This window comes from Trichosurus vulpecula, chromosome 1, assembly GCF_011100635.1.
Source record: "Trichosurus vulpecula isolate mTriVul1 chromosome 1, mTriVul1.pri, whole genome shotgun sequence".
NCBI classification, from domain to species: Eukaryota; Metazoa; Chordata; class Mammalia; order Diprotodontia; family Phalangeridae; genus Trichosurus; species Trichosurus vulpecula.
In genome coordinates, this window is record NC_050573.1 from 7,749,461 (window position 1) to 7,761,593 (window position 12,133).

The window sequence follows — 12,133 nt, forward strand, 5'->3', positions numbered from 1 at the left end:
CCTGCTCTCCCTCACTATGGGCTCAGACAGAAATGGTCTGGGCACAAGGCATTACCCTGTTCTTCTTCCTTTGCAGCAAGGGAGATAAACCAACTGCTTCTTCTTACTGAGTCAAAGTACAGGGCATCAGCTCATCCTTGGGCCCCCTGCCAGCACAGTATTAGGATGATTATAAGGGATGAGGCCTGTGTCTGGCCTGATGGCTCTCACCTCCCGCCTGGCTTTCCGGAGGAACATCTCATCCGTCTGCTTGAACGCCGCTTGGAGGGCCTCTGCAGGATCTCTGGTCACCTCTGGATGCCGGGCAACATTGACATGCATGTGGACTGCAGCATAGCTGGCAGCGTCGACTCCTCCATGACCATCAAAAACGGCAAAGTAGGCTCGATCCACCTGGTCCTGGGGAAACAGACCCACAGACAGGGATCTGCTGAGTGACCCCCTCCTAGCCCAGGGCTGCTAGGCTGTGTTCAGCACAGAAGGGGTGGTCTAGGGGCCTGGACACTCACCTCATGGCTGCTCCAGGCCCTCTCCTCAAGCTCCCCGCCTTTCCTCAGCAGATAGTGTTTATAAAATTGAATTGTTCTATCCTAGGCCTTACAACACAAGCCAGCAAACAGCTGCCTTTCCTGTGAAATCTGTAAGATGAGGCTAAGGCCTTCTCTGTGAAGCAGGCCTGGCAGTCAGGGGTGCTGAGTATGATCCTGCCTCTACCACTGACTCGCTAGGTGGCCTGGGCCCCAACCTATAAAATGACAGAGTTGGGCGACACTGTCTCCACAGTTCCAGGTCTACAAGCCCACAGCTCTGTGACTTTCAGGAAGGTCCTGCCTGGAAGAATTAATCCTTGTGATAAGATCACGTACCCAAGGAGGACTTTGAGATCTATGAACCCTACCAATGGCAGCCCTTTCTTTCTGCCTCTCTGCCCTGCGAAAAGCCAGTTTTGGAAAGGCCTCTCTGAGGGAGCCTCCCCTTCCTCTGTGAACATGCTGGCCATCACTCAGAGATCTTGGAGAAGAGCACTGGGTCAGCAAGAAAGAAGTGCAGGGATCAGAATGGCCCAGAACCCATCACTTACTCTCCTTGCAACACACCCATGGCCAATATCTCCCCCAGCCTCATTTCATCTCAGTCAAACCAAACTGGAAGTTAGGCCAAGAGTAACACTGTCCATTCTAGGATCTGAGGGCCCTCCTGGCTTTGACATTTTCTGCTCCAGGTTCTAAGGCCCCTTCTCACACTGATATTTTATGGTAAAATGATTAAAAACAATATTAGAAAGGGCCAAGCACTCTTTCTGGGGCGGCTGGGTAGTGCAGTGGATAGAGTGCTGGGCTTGGAGGCAGGAAGATGATCTTCCTGAATTCAGATCCTGCCTCAGACACTGACTAGCTGGGTGACCCTGGGCAAGTCACTTAACCCCATTTGCCTCAGTTTCCTTATCTGTAAAATGAGCTGGAGAAGGAAATGGCAAACACTCCAGTATCTTTGCCAAGAAAACCCCAAATTGGATCACAAAGATTTGGACGTGACAGAAATGACTGAACAACAAAGCGCCCTTTCAGAGGTTGAGTGAGTCCAGAGTGGATTTTAGTTCCCTAGCCCCCAAATGATTAGTCTGTGCCGACACCATGTGTGAGTTTCCATGCAGTGGTTCCTCAATGGAAACTGGGCTTGAGGACCACTTGGGAGGAATGTTGCTCAGGAGACTCTAACACTGAGTGGGACACTGACTCAGATGGACTCTGCTGTTCCTCCCAGATTTAAGACTCTGTTTCTAGTCTATGGCCACCACAGGCTCCCTGGGAACAGCCCCCATTCCTCACCCCAACCCCCCAGGCTGCTCAGTTTACTCTATAAAACTTCTCAATGGCTAGGGCCAGTCTTAACTGTGCAAAGAGATGGCCCCTGACTCTGCTGACTCCTGACTTTCCTACCCCCACCTCCCCAGGACTTAGGGCTGTGAAGGGAGCTGGACCCAAGATGCTTACACAGAAACCAAAGAGCTGGTTGAAGGCGGGAAGGGAAACATGGCGGTCCTCCATCTTGCGGCGGGTGTTTCGGATGGCATGGATGGATGTCAGCCAGGGATGAGAAGCACATCTGGAATGGGCTGGCATCTGCTTCTGCCACTGGCTGCAAACTTCCCAAAGCTTATTGAAGAAATATCGCTGCAGGCTCTCTGCATCCAGCACTGGGCAGAGGAGACAAAGGGAAGGTTATGGTCTGGTGCCTCCGAGTCTGGGCAATAAGCCCCATGGGCACTGTCATCCGCTCATCTGACAGGTGAACTGAGGGAACCCCAGAGACGGAGGGGGAGAAGGCGATGAGGCCATGAGCCACGGCAGGCTCTCCAAGCCTAAGCCCCAGGCTCTGTCCCCTCAGTTTGGCCATTTGGTGGGAAAAACCCAACTCTGGGCAGCCAGAGGCCCGAGAGCTAAGATCTCTGGACTTCCTTTGTCTTTTCGACAAAGCAAGTAAACCAGACTGCACATTCTCAAAGGTCTGCTCTAGCTTTCCAGTTCTATGATCCCAAATAATTCCCCCATTTAATTCAATTTCCAACTCAAAATACTGTGACTGTCTTAAGGAACATTATTAAATGCCTAATATGTGCAGAGACCCAAGCGAAGCCTCTCTGAGCGCGCAGTCCTTGTACCCGAGAAGCATGAAATCTAACGGGGGAGTCAGGATATGTACAACAGTGAGTGAGACAGTAACAGCAGCACTGTGCAATGACTGACTTTGATGGACTGAGCTCTCCTCAGCAACGCAACGATCCAAGACAACTCCAAAAGATTCAGGACGGACAATGCCGTGGAGTCGAATGCAGAGCAGAGCAGACCATCTTCACTTTGTTTTCCTTCTCGTGGCTTTTCCCTTTTGTTCTGATTCTTCTTTACAACATGACAAATGTGGAAATATGTCTAATGTAACACAAATAGCCTAAATAAAATTGTGTGCCATGTTGGAAAGCAGGGAGAGGAGGGAAGGAAGGAGAAAATTTGGACTCAGAATCTTACAAAAGTGAATGCTGAAAAGTATCTTTGCACGTAATTAGAAAAAATAAAATACCATTTAGTGGGGACAAAAAAAATGAGTGCCAGGAGTGTGGTGAGCAGGGAGAGATGCCCTTTGTGGATAATGGAGGCACATGAGTTGCACCTGCGGGAAGGGAGGTGGCGGCATCTTAGGGTTCAGAGGTCGAAGGGGACTAGCATGTGTCCTCGGTCCAACCCCCTCCTCTGACGCACAAGGAGACGGAGGAGGGGAGTGACCTGGGTCACACAGGGAGGAGGGCAGCTGTCAGGGCTGCTGCTTTTGCTCCAAGGCCTGTTCTGCCACACAGGGACAGGGAAGAGCCAGCTGTCCAGTTCTGTGGGTACAGAGGGACTATAAAGACAGAAACTAGACTGGGGAGCCAGGCTTTGGAGTGTTCTCACTGCCAACACACTTTACACACAATCTCATCAGAGCCTCACAATCCCTGTGAGTGAGGCACAACAGGTTCCCCTTTCCCCGTTTTGCAGATGAGGACATCGAGGCTTGGAGGGGTACTGTCTGACTGGGATCTGACTCTGTGTCCAGTGCTCTGCTAGCCCATGGGAGCTCCCTGAGGGGATTTTCTTCCACATCTGGGTTGGACTGAATGGTGTCTGGGGTCTCTGCCAACTCTGTGGTTCTGTGACTCTGCTCTGGGCTCTAAGGGCCCATCTGTCAAAGGAAACAGTAGTCGGACGGCTTCCCTGGGCATGCTGCTTGAAAGGGCACTGCCAACCTCAGTGTGCCAGCTTCAGCGAGTGCTAGCAATAGGAGCCCTGAGAGCCAGGTCCGGCACCTCAAGGGGACCTCTGTGATTCCAGCACGGGGGCTGAGGACTAGACGGGGGCCAAAGCTGTCGTCAAGAATGAAAAAAGCCACTGAGGTGATGACGGCTCAGTCAGCCTGAGCTAAGTGTCTACACCCAGGATAACCCTCCAAGGGGTGAGTTTAGGGTTTCCAGCCTGGGGTCAATCCCCCGGGGTAAGGGTTTTGCCTCCTGAGGTCTTGGAACATTTGCTCAGAATGAAGAGAGTGGCGATGCAACGGCACAGAGCCAGAGAACGGAGGAGCAGTCCCAGCTCTCCTCTGAGCCTGGGTGCCCTGACCTTGGTCAAGGTGGTGATCCATCAGGAAGTGTATCCAACATAGAGACAATGTGGCTGGGAGCTCCAATCAGGCCCCAGATCCAGAATCCAGGAAGACCTCAGCAGGCTAGAAGGAGTTACTGAATTCATTATGATGACCGGATCTATCGCATGATTTACCCCGCTGAATTGCAAGTCCTGATCTTGTGTTCCCAAATTCTCCCCCAGCAGCAGAAGATGCCGGGAAGTGTGAAGAGATGGTAACTCCTATGTTCCTGAAGCCTGATGGGAGTCAGCCCGAGGGACTGGCGCCAGGATCTCTGGGTTGGGCTGTGGCCAGGCGGGTCCTGGCCTGGCCCATCAGGGCCCTGTCACAGAGGAGGACGCCTGGGATGGGACAAGGCCTAGGACTCTGCCATGTGATGATAGATGGAGAAGAGATCGTGGGGCTGCCACAGCATCTTTAAGGACTGAGAAGCCCTCATGGAGAGGAGCAAAGACCACTGCTCTGCCTGCCCAGAGGTACAGGGAAGTGTCAGCTGGACAGAAAGAAAAGCTTCTCCTAATGAGCCATTCCCCAATACAATGGGCTGCTCCGGAAGGGGGGGAGGCCTCATCCTTGGAAGCTCCCAGTGTAGGCACCTGTCTGGGATTATGGGAAACTTCCTGGTCTCTGTCCCCAAGCCCTCCCAACTCCCCAAAGAACCCATTTCCATCTAAGACACCACCTCCGTCTCCTGCCCCTGCCCCTGTCCCTCCACTCACAAACCTGCCCGCATCCCCTCTTGCTTAGGTTACTGCAGGGTCACGTTGCTGGTCATTTTCCTCCTGTCTGGGTCTGACCATGTGACTCTCTCACTCAACCAAGCCAAGTGGCCTCCTGCCTCCAGATCCAATGTCGACTCGGTTTCTCACAACCAGGCTCCAACTGGGCCTCCTTATGGCCCCTTGAGGTCTCTGGGATCCAGCCAAACTGTCCTCCCCATCGCCCCCTCGACTGCCCTGATGATCTCACCTGTCTAGCCTACCCTCTAATCATCTCCGTTGCTCTCCTTCCTAAATTACAGTGGATTTTGTAAATTTGCTTCATAAATACTTGGATTTCTTTATATTTATACTCTTTATGTTTTCACACATACATGTGCTCCCATGAGGAAGGAGTCATGGGGACAGTATCTGGATGCTGGCATACAGCAGGCGTCTAATAACTGCTTGTTGACTAAGTGCTTGCAGGATGTGAAGAGAGGAGGAAAAAAGGGTCGCCTTAGCAGTCAGAAGGCGAAGTTCTCCCACACGGAGGGGACAGCTGGGGAAGAGAACAGGAAGGAGCAGAACAAAGATGCTGTGCAGCTGGTGAAGGGGCACAGGGTGGAGGGAGGAACAGGGGCCCAGGTCTCCCCCTTTCAAAACGAGGACACTAGACTCCACGACTTCTGAGGGACATCCCCTGTTGGATTCTTCCAGGTCTGACATCCTGCATTCTAAGGCTCCTACAGTGTAGGCCTTCTTCCTCTGTCCTGGGGTCTGACTCTAAGGGCCCCTCGTTCTGCTGATCTACAACTGGAAGGTACCGGCTCTTTTCCTGATCGTCCATGCATTTACTCAGCAACCTGGGTGGGGCCCAAGAAGCATCCCTAGAGCATCCTGAGGCTACTGACCCTAGAACAGGAAGGAGAGACTCACTCAATGTGACCTTCAGCCTTTCAGGTCCCCAAAGACAAGTCTAGGGGCCCCCAAGGACATGAAGCCTTGATTCGCTGGACAGGTGCCGGGGCAGGGGGCGGTGGATGACCCAGCAGGAAACCCACAGTCGCCTCCAGGCCATGTGTGGCCCTCTAGGAGTAGGTCCTCAAGTGAGGCCTTCTGACAGTCCAAGTTTCATAGTGCAATTCCTTTTATGAAGGGGATTTGTTCTATGAAGTTTGGATTCAGTCAGAGGGCCGCATGTGAGGACCTAGAAGGCTGCAGGTTCCCTAGCCCTGGTCCTGTGATGCTGGCCACAGAGACACCCAAGAGAACAGGGAGGAGCTCTGGAACTGTAGAGAGCTAAACACTGTCTGCAGAGCCCCATCTCCCTCCCATGACAAGGTTTTGATTTAATCCTTTCAATTACATAAACTGGACTAAGCTGGCCTGGGGCATCCTGTCCTGGGGGCAGACACATCTCCATCTCTTCTCCCCAGCTCCCTGCCCCTGCCCAAGGTGGCCAAACCTGAGCTCAGCCCCGGAGAGGGGGCTCAGCCTTGGGGAGGGGGCTGGCTCAATAAGTCAGGTTACTGGGAAGGACTGGCCTTTATCCCCTGTCCCAGAAGCACTTCTGCTCCCCAGGCAGGATGGATCCCAGACCTGGTGGTCTCCTCGATCCAGATTCAGACACCCCTCTCCTGCTGTGAATTACTCATTCTCATTCTCAGTGATGGACAGAAACTCAGTATTAGGTCGTTCCTCGCAGCAGAGAGCTATCCCTTCTGTCCAGATGTGGCTGCGTAGAGATCTCCCAGTTGAATAACCAGAGAATGTAAGCTCCTCTAGGGCAGACAGGGATAGGCCCGGCCCATAGTAAGTTTTAATAAAGGCTTGCTTGCTTGACTGCAGTGACCCTGCTAACACCTGCCTGGAAGAGCTGGCCCCAGCCTCTTCCCAGCAGAGGGGGCTCAGGGGCAGGCTGTGCTCGTCCTGGGTCACCAGCTCATCCTTGTCGGGGCACAAGGCAGTCTGGCCTTCCACCAGCAGGGGGCCCCAAGAAGATGAGAGACAAGGCTGGCCTGGGCAGGAGGGACGGGGCCTGGGGGTCGGGGCCTCTGCTGAACCCACAACTGGGGCTATTTTCTCAGGCGCGCTGTGTCACTCCTACCCCCTTGGCTCTGCCAGCCAGTACGATTCAACACACTCAGGGCACATGCCCCGCAATCATGTCTGGCACAAAAATTCAGAACTTCAGCCACTGAGAAAAGCTTGGAAAAGAATGAAAAGAGTCACACCCAGGTGGGGCTCTGGGAGCAAGGGGCAGAGAGAGGGAAGGCAGAAGGCCCTGATCAAGGGGCTCCCTGCCTCTGCGAGACTGAACGCCCTGCTAGGCAAAGGGAGGCACTGGAGCCATGTCTAAAGCCCTCCCAGCTCTGATACTGTAGACTGTCAGGTCCCTCCCAGCCCTCACAACTTAGTCTCTAGGTGCCTGCCCAGCTCTGACATTCGGTGCCTCGACTGCCAAGGAATCTTCACAGTCTGACGCCTTGCCTCCAGGTGGAATTCCCCAAGCTGGACAAGAACAGAATAAGGAAATGGTTATGGGTCCTCTATGCCAACAACGTGGTCATCGTGATGCCCTAGAATCGATGGACCAGCTGACTTTCAATCCAATCTACCCCAACAAGGCTTCATTAAGCACCTACTATGCACCAGTTGGATTTTATAGGCCCTGGAGATACAAAGAAAACAAAAACTGGTCTGTGCCCTCAAGGGACTGACACAGGATTCAGCCAACACTGATACTGCCCACCAGGCCAATTCCTTTGGTTCCTTGGGGGTGTGAGCTGCTCTGGACTCCACCCAGCCTGGCCAGACTCGGTCCTGGGCCCAAGGGACCAGGTGCCTTAATGACCTCTGGTCATATCTGCTCCTCGGTCTGAAGGTCAGAACCATCTGATGGGATACAGCAATATCCTGGGATCTCCCGTGATTTGTGCAGGTGTGAACGACCCTGCCAGGAGGAACGGGTAGCATGGCCAGCAAGGCCAAGGAATACAAGATCACGGGCAGAAGTGAGGGCCCACATCGTACAATGTGAATGAGGACCGCATCCCTGCTGCCCAGTGATGGCCAAGAGAAGATAGGCCAACATGGGATGTGATATTATCTGGGAATGGGGTCAGAGCTTGGAATATGGGATGGACAGGCTCCCGGCCAGGGACGGAGAGTGCAAGGAAGGTCTCTGCCTGCAGACACACACAGCCTAACACCAAGGCAGACCCTCCAATCAAGAGTTTTCACATGAAAGGAAAGAAGGACTGAGAAAACTGCCTCTGTATCTCCACTGAGCCAGGTATCACAGAGAGGAGCTACAGAGGGGGGAGGATCCCAGGAGAGGTACCCCAAAATCCTCTGGAGACAAACCCCAAGATAGAAGTTATCCAAAACCCCACCTCAGATGTCGAGTCACAGATGTACCAAGTACAGGTCCCAAGCAAAGTAGGAATTCTGACATCACAGAGATCATTAAAGCTCGGCAAGATTGGACCCAGGATCAGAATGTGGCTTGGGAGGGGTCTACCTTCTGTCAGCAGTTCTCCAGGGAGGTGTAGGGACTTCAGTTTTCAGAATACAAATTCATTTCAATATTTAACATGGTAAACACTGATAGACATAAACAAAAGTTCTTTAGGAGGGCAGGGTCTTCAATAATTTTTAAGAGTGCAAAGGGGTCCTGATGCCAAAGTTTCAGAGCTGCTGCCTTACACAAATGCGTTAGGCTAGGTGAGGGGGGAGGGGTGCTGAACAACCCAGACATTAGGTCAGATTCCTGTGAGAAAATCCAGGAAGTACCAAGTAAGGGGAGGAAGCCCACAGGAGGCAGGAGCATCAGTGACGTGGTCCTAGGACTTCAGGCGTGGAGCTTAGAGTCCTCTAACAGAGGACAGAGAGGGTCCTGCAGGTCACTGCAAGGCAAGGCATTGTAGAAGCAGGCCAGAGACCTGGCATGGATCCCAGCACCATGGGAACACAGCCCACACGTGATGGGCACTTTCAAACATCCCCCCAGCTCTCTGCTGGAGGCTCCTTCTGCCCAGCCCAGGATACAAGGTCCTGGCTTGCCTAAATGGTCATGTCATCCTTCAAAATACAGAGAAAAACAGTGATTCTGGCCCTGACTCTCCCCCAAGGAGGAATTGTGTGTTCAAGTGTACAGACAGGAGAGAGGCAGCAGCCAGAACTCCCAGGGGAGCAAAGGCCCTCCTCCAGAGCAGTGTCCAGTCAGAGGGGCATGGGCATGGGGTCATGGAGCCTCATGTGGGGCTGTTTGTTAGCCAGTATGCCTCACTGCTTCTAATTGTTAACTGCCTCTGCTCATTAATTCCTAATCATCCCGTAATAAGTTTGCACTATATAGATTTGTTGTCTCCCCCTTAGACTGTAAGCTCCTTGAGGGCAGGAACTGTCTTCTGCCTTTCTGCATGTCCAGCGCTGAGCCCTGGCACATAGTAGGCATCTAATAAATGCTGACTGATTTGAGAAAGCTAGAGGGGCACCGTGAACCTCCCACGGGAGAATTTGTGTTAATGAAGGAGACAAGAGTCCGGAAAAGTTCCACAAGAACCCGACTGGGAGAGCAGCGATTTCAAACGGTCCAGGAGGATGATGGGAAGCTCAGACCTAAAGCTCCCCAGGCAAAGCCAGGCCAAGAGGCATACAGGATACTCAAGAGTGACAGCCTGAGGACAAGTGATTCTGAGAGGCGGAGGCAGCGACGTGGGCAGCCCTAGCCCTGCAGCCTCCTCAGAGCCTCTCCACAAGCCCAGGAAGCAGGTGCTCCACGTGGAGAAGAGGACACTGAGGTTCAGAGTGGAGCCCTGCTGCCCACGGATGCCTAGACTGCTGTGCTGCCCTCAGGGAGGTGCCCGTGGAATTCTGATCTTTAAAGGCCCCCCAGAGGATGGAAGCCAGGCCAGGCAAGAGAGAGGACAGACACAAGGGTGTGTGGCAGGGACGCCCGGGGCAGGAAGAGCGGGCCTGGCTGGAATTATGAAGCGCTAGAGAAGGTGGCTCCAGGACACTCTTAGCTTTAACAGTGAAAGAGCATGAGCCGAGACCAAGGTCGAGGTAGATGGACGATGATGACTAGGTGCAGGAAGGCAGTGCCACCCCCTGCTTCCTGATTCTGTTCTCCCATTGGGGGGAAAGAAGGAAGAAAAGCGGTTCTGAGGAAGGGAAGGCCGGGAAGAGGAGGGAGGCAGGAAGAAGCCTCAGCTCCCCGGATCACTGCCAGTCACAAGGCCCAGGAGCTGACCGCTGAGCCGCACTGTCAGGGTTCCCCGAGAGCCTGTGGGGAAGGAGAGTGGTGCCACCGGCCAAACCCTCGAGCATGCTCCCCCAGGGACGGCCCGGGAACCGCCAGCCAAGAGGGTGGGGATCACCCCACAGGTCACGCACACGGTACACCAAGGCTGGCCGAGGGCTCCCCAGACCCGGCCCCAACCTCCCAGGTGGCTGGCCCTGACATTTCACCAGCCCGGGGAGTGAAGACCTCCCTCTCCCAAGACTTCTCTGTCACAGATGAGGGGCCTGGGGCCCTGAGGGTGAGGCAGCCAACCCAGGGTCACACGGTGCCTGGATGTGCCAAAGGTAGGATCTGAACCCAGAGCTTCCTGGCTCCAAGGCCGGCTCTCTGGTTACTACCACTCACTAAACCATCAAATGCTTTATTATTAGCCTTATTTTACTGATACGGACACTGAGGCTCAGAGAATGACTTGACCAGGGTCACCCAGCTAGCAAGGGTGGAATTCGAACCCAGTTCTTTCTTACACCAAATTCAGGCTAGTTTCCTTTCTTTCGCCGGCAAAGATCCACCAAGACGATAGGTGGGAATGCCACAGACATAGTTTATACGGCACGCAGCCAAGTATTTGACAAAATGATGAGCTCGTGGAACATCAGAGACGTGGCCTCAGAAGTGGCTGCCCAGACCCAAAGTCTGGGCACTGGTGACAACGCTCTGGAAGGAGGCCTCCAGAGGAGGGCCCAGGGACCTGTCCTCAGTGCCGCTGCTTCTCCAAATGTAACCAACCACACAGGTGAAAGAAGAGAAGATGTGGCTGTTGGGCTGGCACCGTACAAGGCTGACACTCTGGGGGTCTCGCCCAGCGGCGACACTGAGCCAAAGTGACCAAGAGGAGATGCTGCACGGTGCTCTGGGTGCCCCAGTTTGGGAAGGAGCCGGCAGGACAGAGAAGGGCGTAGACCTGGCTCCTGATCTGGAGACTCTCAGCCTTGGGAGGGACGTAACCACTGCCTACTGACTGACCAAAGGGCAGCAGGGGAGGACAATGAGATTGGGCACTCTGGGAATCCTAAAACACTAAGGAAGCATTGGTGCCGTCCTCCACACCAGGCAGGGCTGTGGGTAACGCGGTCACCGCAGACGTGGCACCACTGCAGAAGGGGAGCAGAAGCTTGGTGTGAGCAGTGGGGCTGCCCTCCGCTAGAGCACAGGCCACGCCTCGGGGCCTGCACAATCAGCAAGCTCTGAGCTTTTTCCATCTGTAAAATGGGATAGCCCTAGAATTATCTGCCCACAAGGCCAAGCAAAGATACTCACAGGAGACACTGACCCCATCTTCTTCCTCTTCTTCCTCCTCTTGATCCACTTTCTCCTGCTTGGGCAGCTGCCTAAAGACGGACAGGTCAGCCTGCAGGAGCTGGGTAACAGCTTCATGGGTCAGGGAGCACGCCAGCGGCAACAACGCATTCCTGGAGGGGAAGGGGCAAGAAATGTGATGGGAGAAGGGAGGCGAGCACACGGATAACAATGCCCCCCCCCAAACCTGCCCGGGGCACAGCCCTGGTCATGACTACAACGTGCCTGCCACACCAAAGCCTGGTCAGGGGGTCCCTGGGCACGATAATCCCCATTATATTACTGGATGACGAGACCTGCCGGCAAAGTCCTAGAACAGCTGGCTAGCTGCCACCTAGAAAAGGAAACGGTATGCCCCGAGATCCTGGCCGGCTGCCAGGTTCACCACCCTGTGGACACCTCTCACGCCCTCTCCCTTCTCTGCTCAGACTCAGCCCTCATCACCTCCTGACCAGACCACGGCCATCGCTGCTCTGCCCACACCAGTCTGTCCTCTACTCGGCTGTCAGAGTGTTCTTCCTGGAGCTCAGGGCTGACCCACACCACCCCCCTCATTCAACAGACCCCCAGGGCTCCCTATTACCGTGAGGATCAGATACAAAATCCTCTATTTTGCATGCAAAACCCTTTGTCACCTGGCTCCAGCCTG

General features: G+C 54.1%; 1 protein-coding gene across 2 annotated transcripts in view; it reads right to left on the bottom strand.

The window, feature by feature from the left end:
• The window catches only part of PPM1F (protein phosphatase, Mg2+/Mn2+ dependent 1F), a 42,206-nt gene that overhangs the window by 14,203 nt on the left and 15,870 nt on the right, over positions 1-12,133 (bottom strand). For both annotated transcript variants that reach the window (XM_036741337.1, XM_036741336.1), the window contains exons 3-5: positions 11,446-11,597; positions 1,995-2,197; positions 211-399 (exon numbers count right to left, since the gene is read on the bottom strand). In XM_036741337.1, the coding sequence (XP_036597232.1) occupies positions 211-399; positions 1,995-2,197; positions 11,446-11,597 (544 nt within the window). The remainder of the gene's footprint in view (positions 1-210; positions 400-1,994; positions 2,198-11,445; positions 11,598-12,133) is intronic.